The sequence below is a fragment of the Copadichromis virginalis genome, linkage group LG5 (genome assembly GCF_057382275.1).
Source record: "Copadichromis virginalis isolate Kocher_CV1m ecotype Utaka linkage group LG5, C_Virginalis_male_GT1.1, whole genome shotgun sequence".
In the NCBI taxonomy this organism is placed as follows: domain Eukaryota; kingdom Metazoa; phylum Chordata; class Actinopteri; order Cichliformes; family Cichlidae; genus Copadichromis; species Copadichromis virginalis.
In genome coordinates this window covers 14678252-14703295 of record NC_140622.1, presented here as the reverse complement: position 1 = coordinate 14703295, position 25044 = coordinate 14678252, and the positions used below count along the sequence as shown (strand labels likewise).

The 25044-nt window shown below is 40.9% G+C and overlaps 2 protein-coding genes across 3 annotated transcripts in view; one reads left to right on the top strand and one right to left on the bottom strand.

Annotated features, from left to right (window-relative positions):
• The window catches only part of rhobtb3 (Rho related BTB domain containing 3), a 28199-nt gene extending 8877 nt beyond the window's left edge, over window positions 1-19322 (top strand). The window contains exons 8-13 of one of the 2 annotated variants that reach the window (XM_085456112.1): window positions 9770-9879; window positions 11166-11271; window positions 11947-12120; window positions 16596-16762; window positions 16917-17013; window positions 19199-19322. In XM_085456112.1, the coding sequence (XP_085312238.1) occupies window positions 9770-9879; window positions 11166-11271; window positions 11947-12120; window positions 16596-16762; window positions 16917-17013; window positions 19199-19317 (773 nt within the window). In that variant the 3' untranslated portion in view covers window positions 19318-19322. Of the gene's footprint in view, window positions 1-9769; window positions 9880-11165; window positions 11272-11946; window positions 12121-16595; window positions 16763-16916; window positions 17014-19198 lie in introns of those variants that run through there. The other variant, XM_085456111.1, reaches the window with a different exon arrangement.
• Window positions 18964-24997, bottom strand: glrx (glutaredoxin (thioltransferase)). Its single transcript, XM_085456116.1, has 3 exons — window positions 24660-24997; window positions 23240-23372; window positions 18964-19340 (listed from the first exon to the last, which is right to left on the bottom strand). Exons 1-2 carry the CDS (start codon window positions 24864-24866, stop codon window positions 23259-23261), a joined length of 321 nt encoding a protein of 106 aa, XP_085312242.1. The 5' UTR covers window positions 24867-24997; the 3' UTR covers window positions 18964-19340; window positions 23240-23258.
• Between the last annotated feature and the right edge of the window lie 47 nt (window positions 24998-25044).

Genomic DNA, 25044 nt, shown 5'->3' with positions numbered 1-25044 from the left:
CATTGCTCGTATTAGTAATATATAGACAAAAGCAAAATGCATGAAGGTAAATGGTTGACAGGAAGAGGGTTTTGTTTTTTTGTTTTGTTTTGTTTTCCTTACCTTTAATTTATAGTCTGATTATCTTAGAAAGGCTTCATTACCCCACACAACCCTGAATTAGTGAAGAAGATGGATGGATGTGTGATTGGGCATTAAACTAGTGTTGCTGTAAATGTACAGGCACCTATATTAGTTAGAAAAGCTATTTATAAGCAGTAACACTGATAACAAGTCTAGTAAAGCAATTATTATTAGGACTGACATAGCTATCATGATGTCACTCATTCGTTTCTGGAGTGTGCATTTATGCTGGAGTATTGGCAGCTGCCATGCTGTTTTTTTGGTGCCAGAAATGACCGTATTTGGATGAGAGGTTGGAGAATTAAGTTATAATCTAACACTAGTCAGCTTGGTTGGCAACCTGCATCCTTAAAGTGTACAGATGCTCAAATACAGACATGTACTATTTAGTGCTAAGCAACAGACTAAGAAAATATTACAGTTTCACACGGCATTATGAACACAGGCCAAAGATGAAAATGTTGTTAGCATTACTAAGGGGGCAAATTTTTCTGGCTGACTGGCCAGGGGCGGGCAGCTGAAGGGAGTTTTGTTCTCGCAGATTTGCTGGATGAGGATTTGTGGCAGATTTGTATAGTTTATGCATCAGAGACTGTTCAATAAACTATGGATATAATTTTGAGAGATGTTTGCAGACAGTAAATTTAAAATAACAAACGTTGGAGCCTGGTTTGATTGCACCATTGCTTGGCAGGATTCTTAGTCTTCATCTCTTGGTTGGCTTTTCCTGTGCTTGTGAAAGATAGAGGCTCACCATAATCTGATGGATTTTAACCATCATGACGTTTTATTGTGGTGTAAAGTAGGTAGCTGATCTATAGTGTCATTCCTCCAGCCATGCTGCTAGTGTGGCTGAATAAAATGAGAGTTTTTTGGTAATTAAGAACAGTTATACTAGACTGCAATCTAAATACTGTGGTGTAGTTTGTGTTGCTAAATAATTTCTGTGTTAAAAGCTGGACCAGCTTAAATGGAAACAACAGATAAACCACAGACGAGCCTCTCATCTCAGCCGATTAGCGGCCTGTGATTTCGCCAGCATCGAGTTGCCCAAACGGACACCCTGGCAGCAGGATGACATGCACAGAAAGTGCCAAACAGAAATTGGAAATCAGAAAAGACAAAAAAGTGTCTCCAAGCATTGGAGTCCAAACAAAGTACTTTATCCAGATAAAACTCAGTCATTTCACTTCCATGGCGCTACATGATTTCTGGAAAGTGCACATTGAAATGATTATTTTTACTGAATACTACAGGCTTATTAATATTTGATCCATTGTATACATCCATCCATCCATTCGCTTCCGCTTATCCTTTTTCAGGGTCGCGGGGGGCGCTGGAGCCTATCCCAGCTGTCATAGGGCGAGAGGCGGGGTACACCCTGGACAGGTCGCCAGTCTGTCACAGGGCAAACACACAGGGACAGACAACCATTCACACTCACATTCATTCGCACATTCACACCTAGTGACAATTTGGATTATCCAATTAACCTATCCCCACAAGCTGCATGTCCTTGGACGGTGGGAGGAAGCCGGAGTACCCGGAGGGAACCCACGCAAACACGGGGAGAACATGCAAACTCCACACAGAAAGACCCCGACCTGGTGTTGGAATTGAACTCAGGACCTTCTTGCTGTGCGGCAACAGTGCTAACCACCGTGCCCCATTGTATACATTTATGACATATTTAAACAATGCAGTCCTGTAGTGATATTTTTTTATGTTGCCAAAGCCAGTGCTGCATCCTTGATGTTTCCTGTTTTGCTAATTTAGACACATTAGGTACATTACAACTGGAGCAAAAATAGCTGGACTGACATTCACAGGAAGGGAAATCTATTCCCTAAAAGCAGTTACTCTTTTTCTAATAATTTAGATGTGATGATTAATGGTCCTGTGGCAGCAGAAGGCAGTTTTCCTGCTGCTGGGCCTTGTCCAATGTTCCATTACGCCGAGGAACAGAAGTCAGTCAAGTTGAAAGTACTTAATAGCAAGCAACTGTAGTATTTTAATCTAGGACCAGATCAATCATTTTGTAGTAGTGTGATCTTGAACTCCTTTCTGGAGCTACGCTTGCACTTCCCTTGGCTCCCTCAGGACATGTGTGTGTCTTTTGTCTCTCTCGTAGCGTATTTCTATTAAACATTATGGAATGACAGCAGGAGGGGTTGGCACACTGGTACACCATTGTAATTGTGAATGTGATTAGCTGATAGAGTCAGACTCTGCCACCTGTTCCTGGGGGCTTATATTTACATCAAGAAATGATAAAGTGCACCTGTCTTGTATAATTTCCAATGCCATCTATTAGGTTGCTCTCACGGACTAAGCATGCAAGCACAAAACATCCGAGGCACTGTAAACACTGAGGCAGTTGCATCCAGTGTGTTCTCGAGTCGGGTGTGAAGCCAGTAAAACAGGCATGCAATATTTTCTTCAACTTTAGCAATGTAATAAAAAAATCTTCTCGCTCCCACAGCTTAGAGTCTGTGGTGCTGTGCCTGCTGCATGTCAGCTCGCAGTGCCTGCTAGCTGGCACTTCAACACAGGCTGCACGGTGTGCACAAATCCTTATGGCAAAAAAAGCTGTGCAAACATCTGATTCCTGGCTGCCTGTTAACGTGCATGTGAGTCGCGTTGATGCTCTGACACACAAACAAATCAACAGCAGAAGTAGACACACAAACACGTAAGCTGAGAGTGTATGCGGCTGGTGGAGGGTAAGCAGAGGAGGGAAGAAGATTATAGAGTTAGACTGATTCTCTCTGAGTGACTGTCTGAATAAGAATAAGAAAACCAGCAGTTGAAATAAGGGGAGGGCAGTGTGTGTGTGTTCATGTGTACATAGTCCTTGTGTGTTTGTGTGGATATTTTTTGAGTAAGAGAGGAGGAAGATGGGATAGTGTGGAGTGGAAAAACTGGGACCAAGGGGAAAATGAGAGGGGAGAAGAAAGTAAGACCCTGCTCATCTGTAGATAATGTGATGGTAAAAAGCTGAGCACTACCGTTAGTTTGTGTGTGTGTGTGTGTGTGTGTGTGTGTGTGTGTGTGTGTGTGGGGGTGCTTGGAGAGAATAGCAGGAGGAATGTGTGCGTGTGCTGAGTGGACTAGGAATACCCTGTTTTCATAAAAGACTGCAGGGAGACGGTGTTAAGTCTCGTGTAAAAATTGACTAATGTTAACCTTCAAAATGGTGGGTCTCACTGTATGTTTAAAGCAGCTGACCTCATATACCGAGTGTGTGCTAGTGTATTTTCTTGAATTGGCTAATCAGATGTGAATGAGCGTCTTCTTTGCCCACAGAAACATTCAGAGCTCAGCGAGCCAATATTTGTTCATTTGCAGTAAATCCACAACAAGCTGTACTTTGCCTTTCCAGAGATGGGATAGATATTTTTTTTTGACTGTGATTCAACAACTGGCAGTTGTCGCTTATTTTATTTGGCTTTCCAGAGCTAATTTGCATAACAATATATCATGTATCAGTAAACACACACACCCATGGTGTTATTCCAAACTTGGGATTTTTGTCACATGAGTGTGAATGGACAGTCACAGAGGCCATGACTTTGCTTGTGTGATGTTAACACTGTGAGACTCTGTCTCCTTGTGTATTGTGCTGCTGTACTATTGAATTTGTCACTTGGTTGGTGTGGTGTGTATGTGCATGTTTAACACGTTTAGTACATGTCTGTGACACAGATGTGTGTGTGTGTGTGTGTGTGAGTGTGTGTGTGTGTGTGTGTGTGTGTGTGTGTGAGGACATTCAGGACCAGTTGTTTTTTAGGGCATCTTATCTCAAATTATCTTAGAAGTTTGATTTGCTGACCTTGCTGCTGTGTTATTCGAATTTAGTTGAAGTTAAACTTAAGAGCCAGAAATGAAACTTCTTGGAAATGTCTTTGTGATTGTTGTTTTTTAATTGTTTACACATGATTTCTTCTCCAACTTGTTTGCCTGTCCACTTTTTGTCTATTTGAATACATAGTCTTGGTGTCCAGTTGCGTCACGTAAAAGCACGACAGCGCTTGAGCTAATCTCTCGGCCTGCGTTTGAGGTGTCTGCACCACACAGTTTCATTATCCGGCCCCGCTTGTTGAGGTAATCCCTCTATCAGGCCAAATACCATCATTATGAACTAATGATGAGCTAAATCCTGACCAGACCAGCTCCCTTCTTTCCTCGACAGCCTGTTTATGTCCCAGTGAGACAGAGTGTGCCACCCCAATCAAGCTACAGGAATGTTTTGCGTTTATAAAGCATCTACAATTTAAGATTGTAGTACACTGCAATGAAATCCAGCTGTTTTCTCCAGATGTCTCAGCTGAGGAAGCAGCATGAAGAATTTTATTTGTTTTTCTGCAGTTTTGTGCATTTTTATGTTTAGGTTTATCACGTTCATCAGTGCTGATAATTACTGGGTCGTTATATTTTACATCCTGTTTTATAGAAACCTCTGTGCATTAAACCCTGACAATCTGTTCTCGCCCTTGTTTACTGTTGAGTGATCATTTTCAGCTGCATTAGTGGTGTGGCTATGAATATTTTGGCGCATTTATGTGTTTTTTTGGTTGGTTGACCTCTTAGGTCCAGGGTGAAATATCTGCAACTGCTGAATGGATTGTCATGATTTCTTTTGCAGACATTCAAATTTTCCACATTGGTGACTCAGTGTGACTTTGGCAATCTCTTGTGTTTCTTGTTACTCCCACAACAGATTTTCACAACAGCTACTGAACATTTCTGTCAATGCTTCTTTTCCTTTTAATTGAAAGTTAGGCATCACCCAGTCAAAATGTCCAGTGTGTGTTTATCATAAAAAAAAATGAGATTCTCATCAGATACAGCTGCACTTTGTGCTTAGTCCTGTTTAGTATGCACACATGGAAACCGAAGATACAGTGGCTTGCAAAAGTATTCGGCCCCCTTGAACTTTCCCACATTTTGTCACATTACAGCCACAAACATGAATCAATTTTATTGGAAGTCCACGTGAAAGACCAACACAAAGTGGTGCACACGTGAGAAGTGGAACGAAAATCATACATGATTCCAAACATTTTTTTACAAATAAATAACTGCAAAGTGGGGTGTGCGTAATTATTCAGCCCCCTTTGGTCTAAGTGCAGTCAGTTGCCCATAGACATTGCCTGATGAGTGCTAATGACTAAACAGAGTGCACCTGTGTGTAATCTAATGTCAGTACAAATACAGCTGCTCTGTGACGGCCTCAGAGGTTGTCTAAGAGAATATTGGGAGCAACGACAGCATGAAGTCCAAAGAACACACCAGACAGGTCAGGGATAAAGTTATTGAGAAATTTAAAGCAGGCTTAGGCTACAAAAAGATTTCCCAAGCCTTGAACATCCCACGGAGCACTGTTCAAGCGATCATTCAGAAATGGAAGGAGTATGGCACAACTGTAAACCTACCAAGAAAAGGCCGCCCACCTAAACTCACAGGCCGAACAAGGAGAGCGCTGATCAGAAATGCAGCCAAGAGGCCCATGGTGACTCTGGACGAGCTGCAGAGATCTACAGCTCAGGTGGAGGAATCTGTCCATAGGACAACTATTAGTTGTGCACTGCACAAAGTTGGCCTTTATGGAAGAGTGGCAAGAAGAAAGCCATTGTTAACAGGAAACCATAAGAAGTCCTGTTTGCAGTTTGCCACAAGCCATGTGGGGGACACAGCAAACATGTGGAAGAAGGTGGTCTGGTCAGATGAGACCAAAATGGAACTTTTTGTCCAAAATGCAAAACGCTATGTGTGGCGGAAAACTAACACTGCACATCAGTCTGAACACACCATCCCCACTGTCAAATATGGTGGTGGCAGCATCATGCTCTGGGGGTGCTTCTCTTCAGCAGGGACAGGGAAGCTGGTCAGAGTTGATGGGAAGATGGATGGAGCCAAATACAGGGCAGTCTTGGAAGATTGAGACTGGGGCGGAGGTTCACCTTCCAGCAGGACAACGACCCTAAACATAAAGCCAGGGCAACAAGGGAGTAGTTTAAAACAAAACACATCCATGTGTTAGAATGGCCCAGTCAAAGTCCAGATCTAAATCCAATCGAGAATCTGTGGCAAGATCTGAAAACTGCTGTTCACAAACGCTGTCCATCTAATCTGACTGAGCTGGAGCTGTTTTGCACAGAAGAATGGGCAAAGATTTCAGTCTGTAGATGTGCAAAGCTGGTAGAGACAGACCCTAAAAGACTGGCAGCTGTAATTGCAGCAAAAGGTGGTTCTACAAAGTATTGACTCAGGGGGCTGAATAATTACGCACACCCCACTTTGCAGTTATTTATTTGTAAAAAATGTTTGGAATCATGTATGATTTTTGTTCCACTTCTCACGTGTACACCACTTTGTATTGGTCTTTCACTTGAATCAATTTTATTGGAATTCCATGTTTGTGGCTGTAATGTGACAAAATGTGGGGAAGTTCAAGGGGGCCGAATACTTTTGCAAGCCACTGTAGTAAATGATACCTTCTAAACATCAGCATGCAAGACTTTGTAAGCACGTTAGCATGCTCATGTTGGCATTTACCTGAAAGGAACATTGTGCAGTACAGCATGTGAAGAACAGGTTCACAAATTAAACTAGTATCTTATATATCCATCCATTTTTGTATCAAATTATCCAGTTCAGAATCATGGGGGCTTGAGCCTATGCCAAATGACTTTTGGCGAGAGGTAGGGTATAGCCTCGACAGACACGGACAACCACACAGTCTCACAATCATACCTAGAAAGGCCTGAGCTCACCAGCAGGTTTTTATCAGAAAACTTCTTGTGATTAGGCGACAGTTCTACCTACTGCACCGCTGTGCTCCTCTTTTACTTCTGTCACTTGTGATTTAACTGTAATATTAGAATAGAATAAAATAGCCACTTATTGTCATTGTACATGTACAACAGAATTATAAGTGCTCCACACCAAATGTGCAGGAATAAAATATAAATAATGAGACTACAGAAATAAATAACAAATGGGAGAAATGTATAAAATCAAGAAGAATATATACAAAACAATAGAAAGACGCACATTGGAGAGCAAAGTGCTTTAAAGCAGTGCAAAAGGACTTGGTCTGAGTATAGAGTCTGTATATGAGTGGCCAGCGTGATGAGGGTTACACAGACAATGGCTCACACTGGTGAGGTGGGTGGGCAGGGGTGGGGGAATAGTGTTTGTTTACAGCGGAAGGAGCTGTTTGTGAGTCCGGAGGTGTGGGACCCGATTGACCTGAGGCACCGACCAGAGGGCAGCGGGTCAAACAGGTTGTGGGTGCATGGGGTCACCTGTGATGGGCTTGGTTTTCCTGAGACTGGAGGATCTGGCGATGGCCTCTAGAGGTGGTAGAAAGCAGCAGAGGATTTTTGGGGGAGGTGTTAATTACCCTCTGTGCAGCCTTCCTCTTCTCAGTTGTGGCCCCTACGTAACAAACGCCCAAGCAGTAGGAGAGGATGCTCTCCACTGAGGAGCGGGAGAAGGCCAGCAGGAACGTCTGGTCCAGGTTTTTCTTCCTCAGGACACGGAGGAAGTGCAGCCACTGTTGGGTCTTCTTTACTGGGGCGTTTGTGTTTTGGATCCAGGTGAGATCAGCAGACATGTGGGTGCCCAGAAACCTGAAGGCAGAAACAGATTCCACCTCTTCTCCGTTTATAATGACAGGGGAGTGGACCTGCCTGTGCCTCCTGAAGTCCATTATGAGTTCTTTTGTTTTAAGGACATTCAGCTTCAGGTTATTTTCTACCACTGTATGTGTCACCGTGCCATATGCTGTCTCATCTCCATCAGAGATGAGACAGCAGCATACTTGACTACGACGTTTGTCGGGTGGGTTGATGTACAGGGCGTACAGTAGGGAGAGGAGAGGTGGGGATTGGTGAGGCCTGATTGAGGCTGGTTGGTGAGGAAATCTTTGATCCAGGTGGCAGGGGGAATCTGAAGGTCCAGTTTGGGAGTGAGGATGTCTGGGATTATGGTGTCGAATGGTTCACGAAGATCATCCTCACTTAGCTTTTCCTGTTCTTCAAATGGCTAAACGCTCTGTGGAGTGTGATGGTGATGGCATCCTCTGTGGACCGATTTGCCCTGTAAACAAACTGGTGGAGGTCAAGGGAGGGGGGAGACAGTCTCTGATGTGCTGAGACACTATCCGTTTAAAACACAGATAGTGTCTCAGACGTGAGGGCTATAGGTCTGTAGTCATTGAGGCTGTCTATACCAGCCACATCTGAAAATGCTTTGATTTTTTTTTTAAGCATGTCTAGTACCTTTTCTGATTTGTATGGACTATGCCAATATTTCTATACAGGAAGACAGAGTGATATGAACAGAGGGTACAACTTTCAATTGTGTGCTTTTACATTTATGTCTCACCAGACTTATATAGCATGTGCAGAGAAGACTTTTAGTGGTCCTCAAGACTGATATGCTGCAGCATTGTGTTGAGGTCTGATTAACAGACTGGAGTGGTGGCTCACCTTTTTAACAAAAGGAACTGGAGAGTATGCTCCAAATTTTGGGATCACACTCCTGGGCCTCTCAGGAAGTCTGTGCTGGAGTAATGGAGAGGAAATCCACTGATAAGTTGAACCTCAGATCCAGGAGAAACAATGAGGTTTTGCTCATTGGTCACTGTATCAGCTCTTCACCCTCTCAATGATAATTGAAGGTCTGTGGGAGTTTGCCCAGCCAGTGTACATGGACTTGTATTATTGGATTGGATTGTTTCTCAGGGTAGTCTGTGGGGAGTATGCTGGTAGCATGGGCTATTGAACCTGTTGTTAAAGGCTATTTGGTCCATGAGTGGCTGGGTGTATTTTTATTTGTTCAATAAGGTCGATTGCTATACAATACAGTTCTGAACACTGTAGGTTCTTTACTTGCTGCAAAGAACCTACAAAATGTTAAATGTGGATGCTTCAACAAATGTGTAGCCTGTGAAAACAGAAGATGGCAGATCACTAATTTAATATGTGACTAAATGTAAAGTAAAATGTAAAAGATGGTCCCATTCACTCCTTCAGTACCAGACTTATGTCTTGAATAAAGGTCAGAAAAGTGTTAACTTTTTGATATGAAATGTCATCACTTCATAATTTTCTCCTATTAATCATTTGTGTAAAACTTTGCCATATTAATTGACCTTCATTAATTGTTGAATTATGGCCTAAAATGTGTTTTGTGAGATCACAGTGACCTTTAAATACCCAAATCAAATTTTTTACCCAGAAGTCCAAGTGAGTTGAGGGCATTTTGGACTTGTGTGGACTCTAGGCCCAGCTCTTCCTGCCACCAGGTACACTGACGTAAATGAAAGTAAAATATGAATTACTAACCAGGTAGTTTGAAGGCAGATTTACGATTTGTTCTACAAATGCCTTTTTTATTCACTGTTTCTGAGTTTGCTGGGTGGAATCTGGACTGGGCTCCCCACCCATAATGACAACAGATTACATAAACAGAAAAATTTTAGAACAAGCCAACTTTGACAAAAACAGGCCTCAAGTGTTTGGTGTAAGGTATGTGGGTGGTCAGAGCACAGTGCCAGCTAGAAAAGTGTTTGCCTGTGTGTTTCTGTAAACTATTGTGGATCCATAGAATTGGGTTGTTTGTGGATGTTTTGTAGGAGCGTGGGAGTGGGACCACCTCCAGGAGGCCCTGGATGAGAAGCTGAAGAATTCTCTCGCTGTGGCTCAGCTTATAGACCGAATACGATCCCTCATCGGCAGAGAAAGGGTGAGGACAAATTTCGCAATAATAAAAATCTTGTTTAAGGCTCGACTGTGTGTATGACACCGATACTGGTCTGTCCTTAATAAACAGGTTAAATAACTTTAATGTGTTAAATCTGCTCTTTGAATGTATAACATGTGTTTTGCATTTGCAGACTAAGAGTGCCTTAATTAGTGCGACTTGTTTGGAAACAGCACAGTAATAATGTTGCTATAATTAGAATATTTACATAATTACTGCCTGTAATCACTTCTCGGATACTGTGGGAATTAGCAGAAAGTAAACAAGAGATACCCTCCAAGGAGCAAAAAGCACAACACAAGAACACATCCACACTAAAATTATTTTAGAAACTGCAGCGTCACGCCTGTAATGTGTAATTGCAGCTGCTCAGAGAGCATGACATGGCTCTATGTTACAAAACAGCAGGCTTTAATATTTAGAGTGGGATAAAGAGATGTGACATGGCTGTGTCTGACAAGCCTTTGGCACCACGCATAGTCTACCAACCCATCTGGATAGGACTAGTTCTACCTGAGGCGGTGCTGGGATGAGCTGACACACCGAGACGGCTGGGCCACTTTAACGCAATGAGATAGCCTAATGTCTTGTCATGATTTGATCGCATCATCTCCAGCACCTCCGGGGAATCTGACTCTGTGAGACCTGTATAAATTAATTTCCCATAAGTTTTCCATGAGCTTTGATTGATTTATGAAATTTTAAGCCTCTTGATTTTGTTTCTGCCTCCAACTTGAACTGTGTGTGTTGATCTTGCTCTCTGTCTCACTCTCTCACTGTGAAATTATGGAGTTCTTTGCGCTTCAGTTGACTGAGAAAGGTCACATAGTGGAAATGGGATGCTTTGAAGGCACTCTACTGTGGACTGAAATCCATGTGTGCACATACACTTTGCAAAAAGCACAAACACACACACACACACGCATTGACAGATTTTCTTATTCCACCAGTTTCACCCGCTGTGCAGTACAGAATACATGAACGTGTTGATAACAGACAGTTTGGACTGCCGTCTGCTTCTCACTGTGTTCTGTGTTAGCCAGTTCCACTCATGACATTCTTGGCATTGCAGTTCGAGCATGTTTGGGTTCTGCTAAGCAAGACTGGCAGAGACGGCATTAGTATTCCACAGGGGATGTGGGATAGATGCACAGAATGGCAATTGTGCTGGTAACGAGTACCTGATATGCAGCAGAGGAATTTCAACTCTCACTGGCCGATTCTTCTGTCTTCTTCTCCACTGTTTGCGTGTTTGTGTGTGTGTGCAGGGCACCAGGGACACACCGAGTGCGAGGGCAGCTCAGCTTGGTCCCCAGACTCTCGTCAACCTCTTCAATTCTCCTCTATACTCTGATGTCATCTTCATGGTGCAAGGTAAGTTCACGTTGATCCTATTAGACACACCCACATTTACAAATGCATGTAACACAGCAGAACAAGGTCATATTTTATTGCCGTGATTGAATTAGGATCTCCGTCCCTGGCCCGATCATCCATTTGGAGACAAAATAAGATCAAATAGCCCCAGCAATGGGCTCTCTTTCATTCTGGTCGTGTTTCAGCTCAGCAGAATCTCTTTTGCATTCAGCATTTCTCTATGAAATCGAGAAATTTAGAAATAATGCTAAAAAGCCTCTCCTAATCAATATTTATCTCATAAAAATTGCAGCCAGCTTTTCTTGTCCTTGTGCCCTTGAGCTGTGCGCTAAACTTCATGGAGGTCATGGAGAAAATCTGTCTTGTTAATGGTACTCGATGATGAGACTTGTGTCATTGAGAGGTTGTACAATAATTTCCTGTTCATTTAAATGGGCAGTTGTGACCGATCACTCATTAAAAGCCGAAATTACATTTATACTCTACACTTCTGCTATATTAGCAGGAATGTCTGACTGAAGTCAGCTTGTGTTCATGGCGGCTATTGAAGTTTCTCATGCCGATGCATCAAGATGAAACATGTTACTCACAAACACTTCACACTCTGTGGCTGCCGAAAGGCTTCATAGAAACTTCAACTTTACATGTTAATTTTCCACACGTGTGATTTAGGGAGTGTGCTGCCAGCCCACCGGGCAGTGTTGGTGGCCCGCTGTGATGTCATGGCCGCCATGTTCAGCGGGAAGTATGCAGAGGCTCGTAGCCGAGTGGTGCCCATCCACGGCGTCTCCTCAGACACTTTCCTGTCTTTCCTCGAGTACCTCTACACCGACTCCTGCTGTCCTGGTGAGTTTCCTTCACTTAGTCAGCAGCAGGCATAGCTGCACTGGTATGACCACTGTCTCGTTGTACACAGTAGGATGAATGATTAAGGTGGCTAAATATGGGAAACTAGCCCTAGATATTGCTTCCATTTAACGGGGGATGATAGATCTGAACAGAGATTTGCTTGATTTTTGAAAGAGATGAAAGTCCCGAGTCTGATCAGTGTAATGATAACAGCCCAGCAACAACTGGAAATGGAAATAATCAGCGTTACCAGTCATAAAACACTCGAGAGAGGTATGTCAGCTTCTCTTCTGGGCTCCGCTTGCTCAACACAAACCAAAACTAAAGTGCAGATGACAAGTCCCATCAACCATCTGTGTGACTGCCACATCCTGCCAGTGTTGTTCTCAGGAGGTGCTCTGAAACCAGCGCTGAGCTTAAAATTAAATTAGATTTACTGATGACAAAATCAACTCTTGGCATCACTGCTTTTAATGGTGCCAAATCACGGCCCCAGACGTCTTGTTTTTGTTTTCCTGTCGCTATGTGACACGCTGTGTGTTATGTCTTCAAAGTAATTAGTGCTGGTAATTCTCTCTGGTGACGGTGGTGAGCTTTAGGAAGGAATAGAAATAAAACACACTGGAGGCACTTCTACAACATTAATTGCTGCATTAAGCAGTATTTTTAGAACTTACTCCCTATCATTATAAAAACTTTATCTTAAATATTGGACTTTTTGCTGCTTCTTCTTCTTCTTTTGTTTGAACAGATTGTATATAAACCTTTTGGAATAAGATATGAATAAACACTCATACATTTTTATTCAAATTCTAAAATGCCTTCGTCACCATATTTATGTGATATTCAGGCTGGCTCTGCTCCATGTTTGCAACTCTCAGCTTCTGGGTCAGTTAAAACATTTTGTAACTTGTGTTTTATTCTTCTTATTTATGAGTTTTTCTGCCCCCTAATGTTAAAAGATCAGTCGGTGCAGCTGTGAATAAGTGTGTTTGCTGGGGTCTCTAAAGCAGCTTGTATCTAATCTGGACCTTATGAATACAAATTGAGAAAGAATAATGTGCTACGTTCATTGATTAGAAGTATAAAAATGATCACTTTAATGTATAGTTGCAGAGTGATTTACTGCAACACTGACTGTCACCCTCCTTTGTAGCATTATATAACAAAGCTGCTGAATAGACAATGCAAAACTTCAGAATAATCAGCTTTGAATAACAAGCTCTCTGCAGCTCACAATCCCATTATTCTGTGGCGTGAGATCTTTTGGTTAAAAAAAATAAATTAAATGATGAAAAAAATTCAACAAGCAGTCCTTATGATCCAGCTTAGATCAGGGTATGATAAGCAAGCTTTCTCCAGAGATACAGCTCCAGGTTGAGTCATGGGAACAGGAAATTAAAGACATGAAACTGCTTCAGAGGCTGCAGCCGCTGTAGTGTTATGTAAGAGCTCGGCACTCAAGGTCAAATCAAGGTAATTCCACCAGTAGCAACAACAACAACAAAAAAAGAAAGAAAGAAGAAGGGTGTGAAATCAAAAGTAAAGAACCATCAGAGTATTTCCCTGTGTTAAACAATGTATACTGTACATATGAGGGATGCTGTGTTAATGTTCATTTGGGTGATTGTGCAGTGACATAGAACAAACCCTCTTGTTTTGCTGCTGCTCAGCTGCGTCCTGTCAGGGACGCACGCGGAGGATCAGCGCTCACGAGTGAGTGAAGGATGCTGAAGGTGGTGTTTGACATAAACGGCGGGAATCTGTTTGCATCAGGGGTAATTTAATTTGACATTTTGACATTACAGAAAAAGATCGACACCGCTTGTTTCGTGCTTGCTGCATGCAAGCATGTAATTTGACAGCACAAAAAGAGCGATGAGTAATTATTTATTTGAGCATTAAGTGATTTGACTAAGGAGCTTTATTTAAATTCACAACCGGCTGAGATTTGATGTTAATATCTGATGATGAAATGTGTACACTGTGGTGCAGTCTGTGTTGCACCAATACAAAAATGGCAAGCTGGAGCGAGTATATAATGGGTGTTAAGGATGTTAAACAAGTTCTGAATTAATACACATTTGTTTGTATTCTTGGGTTGTGATTAAAGAGCTTCATTTAATTATTTGTCGATATTTTGCCTTTAAAATTTCCCATTATGATTATTTATTACTCTCTTTGTTGTAGCCCCCTCCGGTTTTTGCAGTCATCTCTTTATACATGCAGCAGTCACAAAGCAACTTTCTCATTATTTTGAGGTTCTACATGTGCACCTATGGCCGACCCTTAAAATAATTTGACTCTTTAATCCAGCTAGTCGCCAACCTTGTGTACAGCTCGGCAGGTAGGACAGCCGCATACTTCTCAGAAATGTGGCTTACGTGCTAAGAGCTCAACAAAAAAGGGAGGGGAACAGGTTTCAGATTGTCCGATCCATCGACTGTATGTGTCTAAGCTTTTTTAATCACTTTGCCACCACCCCCAAGCCCAGACGCGCTGCAGTGGCCGCCTCAAGCTCATCCTAAAAGACACATTTTTGGTTAAATAAATGTGATGATAAACAGGAAAAAAAAATCACTTTGCCAGTGCTTGGCTAACATTTGCACATTGCAAAACAATGAGAACAAACTCATGTCAGAGGAGTTTTCACATGCAATCCTTTGTCTACTCTGTTTCTACACTGTGTTCATAATTAAAGGTAAAAAAAACTGTTGGAATGACAGTTGATTTAAAAAAAATCAGATCTATATGTGCAACAAGTATTTGCATGGATGTGAATGAAATCCATCTGTAGAACTAAAACAAAAGTGTGGTCTTTAAAATGAAATCAGTCTTATGAAAGATCCTAAAATGCTTTGAGAGAAATGACAGAAACAGCAGAGCTGAGTGATCATTTTTGAGCTGTGTGCAGTTTTACTGTTTTGGGAGCAGCTGAGCATTCAACCGTATCACTCCTGTCTGTGCTGTGCAAATGCAAACCAAACCATGTCAAATAATGTTGAGTTTAAATTCTGCTGGAAGTGGTTTGGACTGATAGCACTTATGTGTTAGAAATCTGCTCTTCAGATTCTAATTGTGTGTAAAATAGACCCAAATCGGTTTTATTGTGACAGTGTTTGATTGATTTAAGCTCATTGTGGTGCTTTACCTGAATGATTTTTGGAACAGGAAGGATAAGAAAACATTTCAGCTTCAGGGAGAATATGTCCAGCTATTGCATACATCTAGAACAAAGTCGGATTTACATTGGTTTAATATACGTATAATGCTTTCACAGTATTTAATGTATACAATAACTAGTAGTGGTGGGAATCACCAGACACCCCACAATACTATATTTTGACAATATATCAGTGTGATACCTAACATTTTATGATTTATTGATTAGTGCAGTAAAACATATTGCGACTTCTCAGCCGTTTCCAGCTACAAAATCTGTCCTCAAAGTTAAAAGTTATCTCACTTCAGTTTTTTTCTGCAAAATGAGATTGCCAAGCAAACAAACACTGCCACTAAAACCTGCCATAAATGTTGCTATGAGACTGAGTCAGTCTGCAATCAATCTGGTATCAGCCTGTGATTGATACATGCAATCTGTTTCTAATAATACAGCAGTTAACTGTAAAAATGTCACATATTTCTTGCTGTCTATACAGACAGATATTCACATTAAACTATTAAATTTGCACTCGTCAGACTTCCTGTTCTATAAGAAGATAACCAGAATACAACCAGCTCGCAGCCTGCTAAGACAAGAGTTGGGTTGTGCTCAATGATGACAACTTATTCAGACTGATGGCAACATGTTGGTAATCGGTCTCTGTTTATAAATTACACAGAAAATATTTGCAAGCTTTCCACAGTCTCTCTGAGAGTGACTCCAGTCACTCCAAGTCAGACTGTGACTGTTTGCAGAAAGGTTGTTTCCTGTCAAGAAATCACCTTGTGATCAAAAGTAGTTGTGAGTGTGCAACAACCTCAGGCTCTCGACAACAATTTAGTAACTGCAAGTTACAGCTGGTATGTGAATTCAATACAATCAATTTTGTCGATGCTAGGACGTCGCTGTCCTAATTTTAAGTGACTGAGCCATTACCTTGCTCTTAATTAGGAGGTAGCTTTGTCAAGCTAAGTGTGTCCCTTGTTGGATGGTTTTTCAGTTAAACCAGTCTGATCTAAGTTTTCTCAGGATGGTGGTGCATAAGATGAGCCCTTTTGTTCATACTATTCAGAGTATTTTAATTTATATAATAATATATCAATATTTGGTGCCCATGTATTGATATTTCTCACCCTGAGGCAAATGGGATAAGCTCCAGCCCCCTGCAACCCTGAATTGGATAAGCGGAAGAAAATGGATATCAATATTTTATTGCCATGCAAAATATTGCAATGCTATGCTGTATTGATTTTTTTTCTTTGCCCTAGTAAGCAGCATATCAGACAGTACTGTGTGTTTGTGTGTCCAGCCAGTGTGCTTCAGGCCATGGCTGTGCTGGTTTGTGCCGAGATGTACCAAGTGAAACGACTGCAGCATCTGTGTGAGGTCTGCGTATGTGCTTACCTTCAGAGCATGCCCAGTAGAGAGCTGGCATCAACAGGCATCAGTGTAGTTCGACTACTCCGCAGGGCAAAGGTGAGTGAGTATCAAAGTATCCAGTGCAATATTTTCTTGTTGAAACATAGTCTGTTAATCAGCAGCTGCCTTAGGCTCCATCTCTAGCAGATGCTCATACAATTTCATTTAGGAGAAGACCTGCATTTCATATAGTGTCTCTATTGATTTCCAGTGCCACAATGCAGAGCAGCTCTATATCTGGCTCCTCCACTTCATCGCCAACAACTACCTAATCTTCAGTCATAAACCTGACTTCCTGGAGCTCTCAGGTCAGTGTGCAATTTTAAAGGGATAACTGTTCTAAACACTATTACAGGTATCACCTGCGAATAAGGGAGCAGCCTTTACAGTGTTGAAACTACCCTGTGATTAAGTGCTTTGAAATAAAGTGAAGGTGTCCCCCCCCCCCCCCCAAACACCAGTCCATCCAGCCAAAATCACAGACTGTATAGAAAAAATGGAAATTACCTCAATCAAGATTTCCAATTTTATTCCCCAAATTGAGCATTTCTTGCTGTACCAGTCTTGTTTTGAAACCAGATGTAAGGGATCTGAGAGAAACTAAGAATTAGTCACTCATACAACAGTGACACAAAATAGCCATGTGCTAAAGCATACCTTGCTTTACTGTCCATTTGACCCTAATTTACAAAATTAATATTTTGTATTCAATAACAAACTAGTGATTGAGATCATCAGCTCATCAGGAAAGTGTTTACTGAGGTCATAAAACAAGTAAACAGGAGGTTTGTTTTACCAGACTTCTAAACAATCTGAATTTTTTTTCAGCAGAGAAGTCGTCCCCCTGCTGGACAGAAAGAAAGCAGATTTAATGCACTTCAGCACCAGCTTCACTTCCCAGAGACAGGGCGGGACAGTCCCACCCAGAGACAGTCCCGCCCTGTCTCTGGGATTTCTCCTTTTTCCTTGTCGATATAATTATACAGACTACAGGCCAGCTTGACCAGCCACTGCACAATAACCCATTCACTTATTTGCATTGACCAATAAAATCTCTTAACACACCTGGCCCATCCCTTATCTTCTCTGTGTGACGTAAGGGATGGGCCAGGGACAGAGTTTAATGTGGAAGAAGTGGTAAAGATGGACAAACAAAAGTGAAAAGGTGGAGCTTAAAAGAGAAAAAAGAAACTACAAATAGATGCAGCAAAACATGTCAAATTAACCAACATGTTAGCATCTGCACTGTCGACATTAGTACCAGAAACAACTAGTATGAAGCCCCCTGTTCTTTTATTTAAAAAATATATATAATAACAAGCCCTTACAGTCATAGGAAACTGTTGCTCGCTTTAGTGGGGAAGAAATGCAGGAGGGACAACAACTGTAAATCTGTGGCTCAACAACAAAGTATAATTAACATGGTAAGAACATAGATGAGGGGAAATAATTATAAATAGAGAGATTCAAGCGAAATTAATGGCTACTTTGACCACGTGCTACTTCTAATACCTAAAGTGTAGCTTTTAATCGTCACATGCTGCCCTGCAGTGCAATTAATGTGTCCTAACTCAACAACAATCTACTGATTAAAAAGAGAAACTGCTTTACTATAAATAATCACACTGAAATATATACATATACACATCATTTGCATACATGTAATGTATATAGACCTATCCTTTTTAAACAATGGTTTTCCTTTATACATATAAACAAAAAGAGAAGAAAAGGATTACAGATGATCTGTACATTTGGGATAATTAGCCTGTACACTTAACGTTGTGAAATATAACAGAAAAGAAAAAAAGTGAAGGGACAGAAAAAGAAATAACACAAGTATTTCCTCAGATAACATAGTCCCTGCAAAATAATCCCATTTGTTGTTATTTTTTGAGTCAGGGCTCCGTCTAAAACTACATGAGGTATAATCAAAGTGCTCATCAGTTATGTGTAAATTGAAATTGAACCACACTGAACATCCACTTGTTTTTAGATAATAAAATTAAAATCATTAACTTACTTTTTTTTTTTTATTGGAGAATCAAGCATGGTCCTGGAAACCTGTGGAAACCTCCCATACAGCATCATAAAGCACCGTGTTTGTAAATTAGATTGTGACCTGTCAGACCTTTAAATAGTGACTCCTCATACTAGGTTCAGTACTATAACTTTACCCTTATATTATATTTAATACTTAATGTTTGTGCATATTACTGACCACATCAAAGTAGATAAAGACAACATCAACAGCAAAATTGTGTAGCAATCCCACTTTTTTATTGTCATCATAGGTCATACAAATATCAGCCTCCTTAAAGGCCATTGGACGGATATTACAGTAACAGTATAACAAAAGCCCAACAAGTTCATATTCCATATGTGTCTGAGTATTGGTCAAGTATGATAAATCTTCCTCTAACATTTTAAGAACAAAAACATCCAGTAGAGTACAAATTAGTCTAACATGTGATTGCGTTTATATGTGTCCAGATGAGGAGCGCGAGCAGGTGGAGAGGCTACGATGGCCGTCCAGAGGCTACCTGCAAGAGCTCAGCGAGTACCAGCAGCGACGCCGCAAACTCCGCAAGTCCCGCTGCCTTGTCATGTGACCAAACCTGGACGCCAAAACCATCTGTGGGGAAGAGCAAAGGAAGACAATGACAAAAGAAAAGAAAGGATTCCAGTGCACATCGACGTGTGGGAAAACTGACAGAAGACATGTTTTTTTCTTTTTATCCTGCTGCATGAAGGGCTGATCGAGAGACAACGATGCAGAGGAAGAAAAGGAAAGACTTGTTAAACTGCTGCGACGCGCCTCTCCTCCCTCAGTGGACTGACTGGCGCATCCTAATATGACTATTCCTTCGAGGGCAATAATAAAAAAACTGATCCATAAAACCCAATAAGACTTTAATATGACTGGCCACTGGCCGAATCTCTGTGAAAGATCGCATTTCTAATGGCGTGCAAAGCTGTGGATTTCAATATTGACCAGTGACACAAAATGGCTTCAGTATAATTACTGATATATCAAATGACCACACATCTGTCAGGAAAACAACCAGGATCATGTGCAAACTATTTCAAACTACATTAACGGGTAATGTGACTTCAGGTTGATTAAACAGGAAGATCTCCTCAACACTCAATAGCTTCTGTGTGTCTTCTGTAGGATTGACGCAGGACCTCTCTGTCATAGATGAAACCCTTGATCACTCATGATGCATCCCATCTGATCTAAAGATTGTGAACTTGTGAAAACAGTTTCTCAAAGTGCCCGTATATAGCTCATTTACAGGCTCGCAGTTTTATTTTGAGGCTCCTCAAGAATAGGTTTACATACTTTATTGTTCCACAACATGAAAGCATGCAGCACATTTCTGAAACGCTCCCCTTTTTCTGTTCATGGCTCCTGTCTCTTTAATGCCCCTGGGGGGAAGTTTCTGATTGGCCCAATGAAAAGCCCTCTAAGATTTTGTTAAGATCTAACAAAAAGTCATGGGAAATATTACTTTGTTTTATTTTTTGCAGCAACGTTCATTTTATTCTGTTCAACTCGTTACTTTTCAGTTTGTGTGAATAATGTTAAACAGTGAGCTAGCTATCACCAGTAAGTCATGTGACAGAAGTACGGGTCTCCCGTTCAGTCACATGACCAAGAGATGGCCTATCCGAGTTACCTTTTCACTCATTCACTCAGTCCTTGTGTGTCATTAAACTCTGGTTCATTCACTGTCGGTGTCCAAGTCAGCTTCCAGCAGATTTGCTCAATAACTCCACTTTTCACTGGCCACAGCAATTTAGTAAACACACCTGGGAAGGGAGGGAAGCTAACCTTTGCGTACAACATCTCTATAACAAAAGCTCAGTGTTTATTTAATTTATTTTCCATTCAATCCAGAGCCTTTAAAAGTCTCTGGGGTTATTGTTACTGTTTTCATGTCACCTTTTGCGCTAAATTACATCCTAAAATTTCCTGACAATACAGATGAAAGATTCCTCCCAGTGCCCTAATCTTAAACAATCCAGATCTGCACCAAACATCATTCTTTCTTTGGCTCTGCTTCACCTCTCCCCAGGTTTAAGAAACTGGGTGAGGTTGTATTTTGAGTGAGTCAGTTAAACAGCACTGAAATAATAAATTATTGACTCTAGGGTAAACAAATGATGCAAGTCATCCACAATTCCTGCTGTTAGCAGCGTCATATGTATTTTCATGTGTAAGAAAATGAGCAGGACAGGTTTAATTACAACACTTTAGTCGATCCTTTCACATCGATGACACAGCCTCATAAACTGTCTTGCAGCCAGACTGATTTTTATAACCACACAGTAGAGTACATAGGTGTCAAATGAAGCAGTTACACTATCATGGAGAAAAGGCTTCAAATGTAAGCCTCAAATCAAACAGCATCTAGCCTGTAATTAATATCTGTAAACCAAATCAGCAACAGTAATAACATTTTTCTTTCAAAAATCCTTTTTAAAATCTACCGAGGCGGACTTTTACACGCTTTCCTTTGCGGGTTAATGAGAAAACATGCTTTTCTGTTTGCAATAATAAATAACGACCTGTCGCTGTCACAAAAAACGAGGAAAAAAAAAAAAAAAAGAGCACCGTATTATGAACATAAGTTAGTACAGTAAAAATCTCAAAGCCTCTGGGTGAATACGAAATATTTCTTTTATCTTTTTTTTTAATTTAAAATGTTTTTTAATCATAAAGAGATTATGATTTATTGGTGCTCAATTATTTTTGTAAACTATACCGTATGTGGACATGATTTTTGTTTTTTTTAACATTTGGAGTCGAGACGAACAGGGTGGCACTACTTTCCAGTCTAATGTTTCACGGCTGTTTACTCGATTTAAAAAAAAGGGGAAATGGAACATAACGGCTCAATTTGTTAAATAAACCTTCACCTACGCGAGGGTGAAAGCGATCAGTAGTGACAGCTAGCAGATGGGGTTTTTTTTTAATCTGTGGATCACAATCAATCAGGAAGCGGCGTGTAATGCTTTCATATTCTATTTCTGCAGTATTAACAGAAATTCTGTGTATATAGTACAAGCAAGCTCCCACTGTCAACCAGCTGCTGCACAAATTCCACTAAATTCTGTGTGTAAATATCCTCGAATACATCTTGATCTGCTAATAAACAGGAATGCAGCGATTTATTGATTGATAGTCGCCTTGTAGATATACATCGGCCTATTGCCAAAATAGATGACATTCACCAATAACATTGGCGAATGTCTTCGTTCGCAAGAGTTTGCCGTTATCATCTCTGGGATCCACTTTCATAAATATGTATGACTGAATTTGTGCTCACTGCGAGATAGTATGATGAAAGGCTGAAAGACGCTGAAACAGTTCACTTATTTATTTATTTTTGTCCTATCACAATAATAAATCAAACTAACTAGGATCAGAAATCAGCCAAATTGTTATTTTAAACATTGGCAAAAACCCAGAACGTTACAATCCTGGTGGTGCATCCCTACTAATACGAATCAGCAAACAGCAGGTGAAACTGTGGACTGTGAAACAAAGTGTATCCCAGTGCTGCATCCACACCTAGTGTGGAGACACATGGCTCCTCTGAGCCTGTGCTGTACAGACTGTAGAATACATGGCGTCTGACTTTAAATAAAGACATGTTTTAACATACCGCTGACTCCATCGCTGTCTTCACTGGCAAGTTACTGCTTATATGTTTGTTTGTTTTTTGTCTTTCCCTGGAATTATGCATTCTACACTAATAATTTCTTAATAATCATACTGTAATGATCATAGCGTATGTTTCCTCCTGAATAAGTGGAACGATCTTAATGAAATGTTGCATAAATATTAGAGTGATGTGATTGCAAACAGCTGTATGGTGTATACAAATATTTTATACAAATCCCACAATCGTATATATTTGTACATTTTGAGAGTTCAACTGAGTGCTAAACGAAGACGTGCGCAGGTTTGCTAGTACCTATTAATACCAATTTCCAAACCTAGTGACGAGCTAAACCCTGATGGGCCACAGGTATATACAAAATAAATAAATAAATAAATAAATCACCCAGCTGTACTGTCTGCCTTTATATTTGTGAAAGAATAGATTACTCTAAAGAGCTCTCTGAATTCAAGTGTGGTAACAGGAGGCCACTGCTGTAACAAGTCAGTTTGTGAAATTTCTTGAATCCTAAATATTCCCGCAGAGCGCCAAACACCAAATGTTATTAATATCAGCACAGAAACTGTGTGCTGGGAGCTTCCTGGCATCAGTTTCCAGCAGATCCAGTAACAGCTTTTATAAAATACATAAAACAAACTATATAACTTATAAAATTATTTTTTTAATAATACGAAATGTGATTTGTAAACATCACCACTTTTTTTGTTGTTAAATAATATTTTCCTTGAGTATTCCTAACTTACACTTTCTAAGCGGTTGTTATTATTTCGAGCATTAGTAACAGGGTGTGTGCTGTAGTTTAAGGTGAAGGGAAGCTACATTCTCAGAGTCCATGCCATACCTGGAGATCTTCAGGTGAATCACTGCAGGGCCCCAATGGATTTCAACTTGCCCTCCAGTTTGCCACTCCTCTGGAGGGCCGCCACATCACTGCCACCACCGATGCACTCCTCACCGATGAACACACGTGGGACCTGAACCAATACAACAAAAAAAAGGAAGAAATTCCCTTTCAGCTTCATGCACAGGGTCAGTGATCTGTGAAACATGTGCATGAATATCGGAATATCTGTGGTACTGTTGGTCTGCCACGGCTTCTGCATCAAAGGCAGCATGCATGAGCAGCAAAATCTGATAACGCATTTTATCTCGTCACAATCAAAATCAGCACAAGGAGCTTCTCTCATGTTACAAACGCTTGATTTTCTCAGTTTAAGTGAGAGATGGGGGTGAAGTCGGGTGACTATGAAGCTTGTGACAGTCAGAACTTCCCCGAAGGGACCCAACCCCAGACTTCTTTCTCCTGTTTGTCTCATTACATACTCCCTCGTGTTACTGCCACCAATCATATGCTAGAACACTTCTCGAGTAGTTACTTCTACCACAGTACATTTGCTTTTTGCATAAACAAACACAGAGATAATAAAAAAGCAGAACAGATCCAAATAATAAAGGTATATCAAATCAAATCAAAATAATACTTTAAGGACAAAAAACTGTAGTAGCTGGCGTGTGTTGGATTTGAAGAATGTCATAATCAGGAGGTGAAGTTCCTTCTTGAAATTGTGATTCATGTAATAATGGTGATTTCCAGATTATCAAATGGGCATTCTTACTTAGGGTCTGATCTACTGGGATTTTCCTGAACAACCATCTGTAGGGTTTATAAAAAATGGTTTGAAAAAGAGAAAATGTTCAGTGACTAGTAGGAAGGTAACAGTAACTTGTTAGAAGTATGCATCTCTTAACGCACAACATGTTGAACCTTGAAAGCAGGCAGGCTGCAGCAGCAGAAGAGCACACTTGGTCACTCCTGACAGGAAAATGAGGCTACAAGCCTGACAGCCCAAAACAGATGTTTGGAAAAACGTTGCCTGGTCTGAAGAGTCTCTAAATGACCACAATGTACCATCATCTGTTGGCTGCTTCCAGCAGAAAAAATGTGCCATGTCATGTCAGCTACTGTGTAATGTCATCATTTCAAAATGAACCAAAATCGCTGAGGAACATTTCCTGCACTCACTGGACATTTTATCTACCTTAATCCTATATGGAAAATCTGTATCTGCTTTATTTTCCATTTAATACCGGATGCTTTAAGGCCACGATGCTTACATTTCATTTCCCACAAATACGTAGAAGTGTTCTTTAAATTTTGTGTCAGTGCCCTGAAGATACAACGATATTAACACTGAATTTATGTGTGTGTGTATTAAAGTAAAGCTCTCGCCCTGCTTGAGACGGAGAGGCTGTAAGCTTACCGTACGGGCTCCAGTAAGTTCCAGGAAGTAGTCCTGCATACTGTCCATTTCGCTGTGGTTGCTTATATCAACGCACTCATAATGTCCCGGTTTGAACTTGTATTTCTCCAAAACCTCTTGAGCCATGGTACAGTAAGGACAGGTGGGTTTCAGAAACACCACCACTTTGTCGCCTTTAATTTTCGCCTGGACAAACTGCTGCGCCATTTTAAGTTTCTTGGTAAAGTGACGAGGAGGTGAGGAGTTCCCTACTTCTTTCCTTTTTTTTTCTTTCCAGATTAATTTTTTCGATGCAGAAGAAGAAACGTGATCTCTTTGTTTTCAACAGTCATTGGTTAAGTCAATCATTCCAAGTCACGCCCTCCTTCTTAAAGAGACAGCGCAC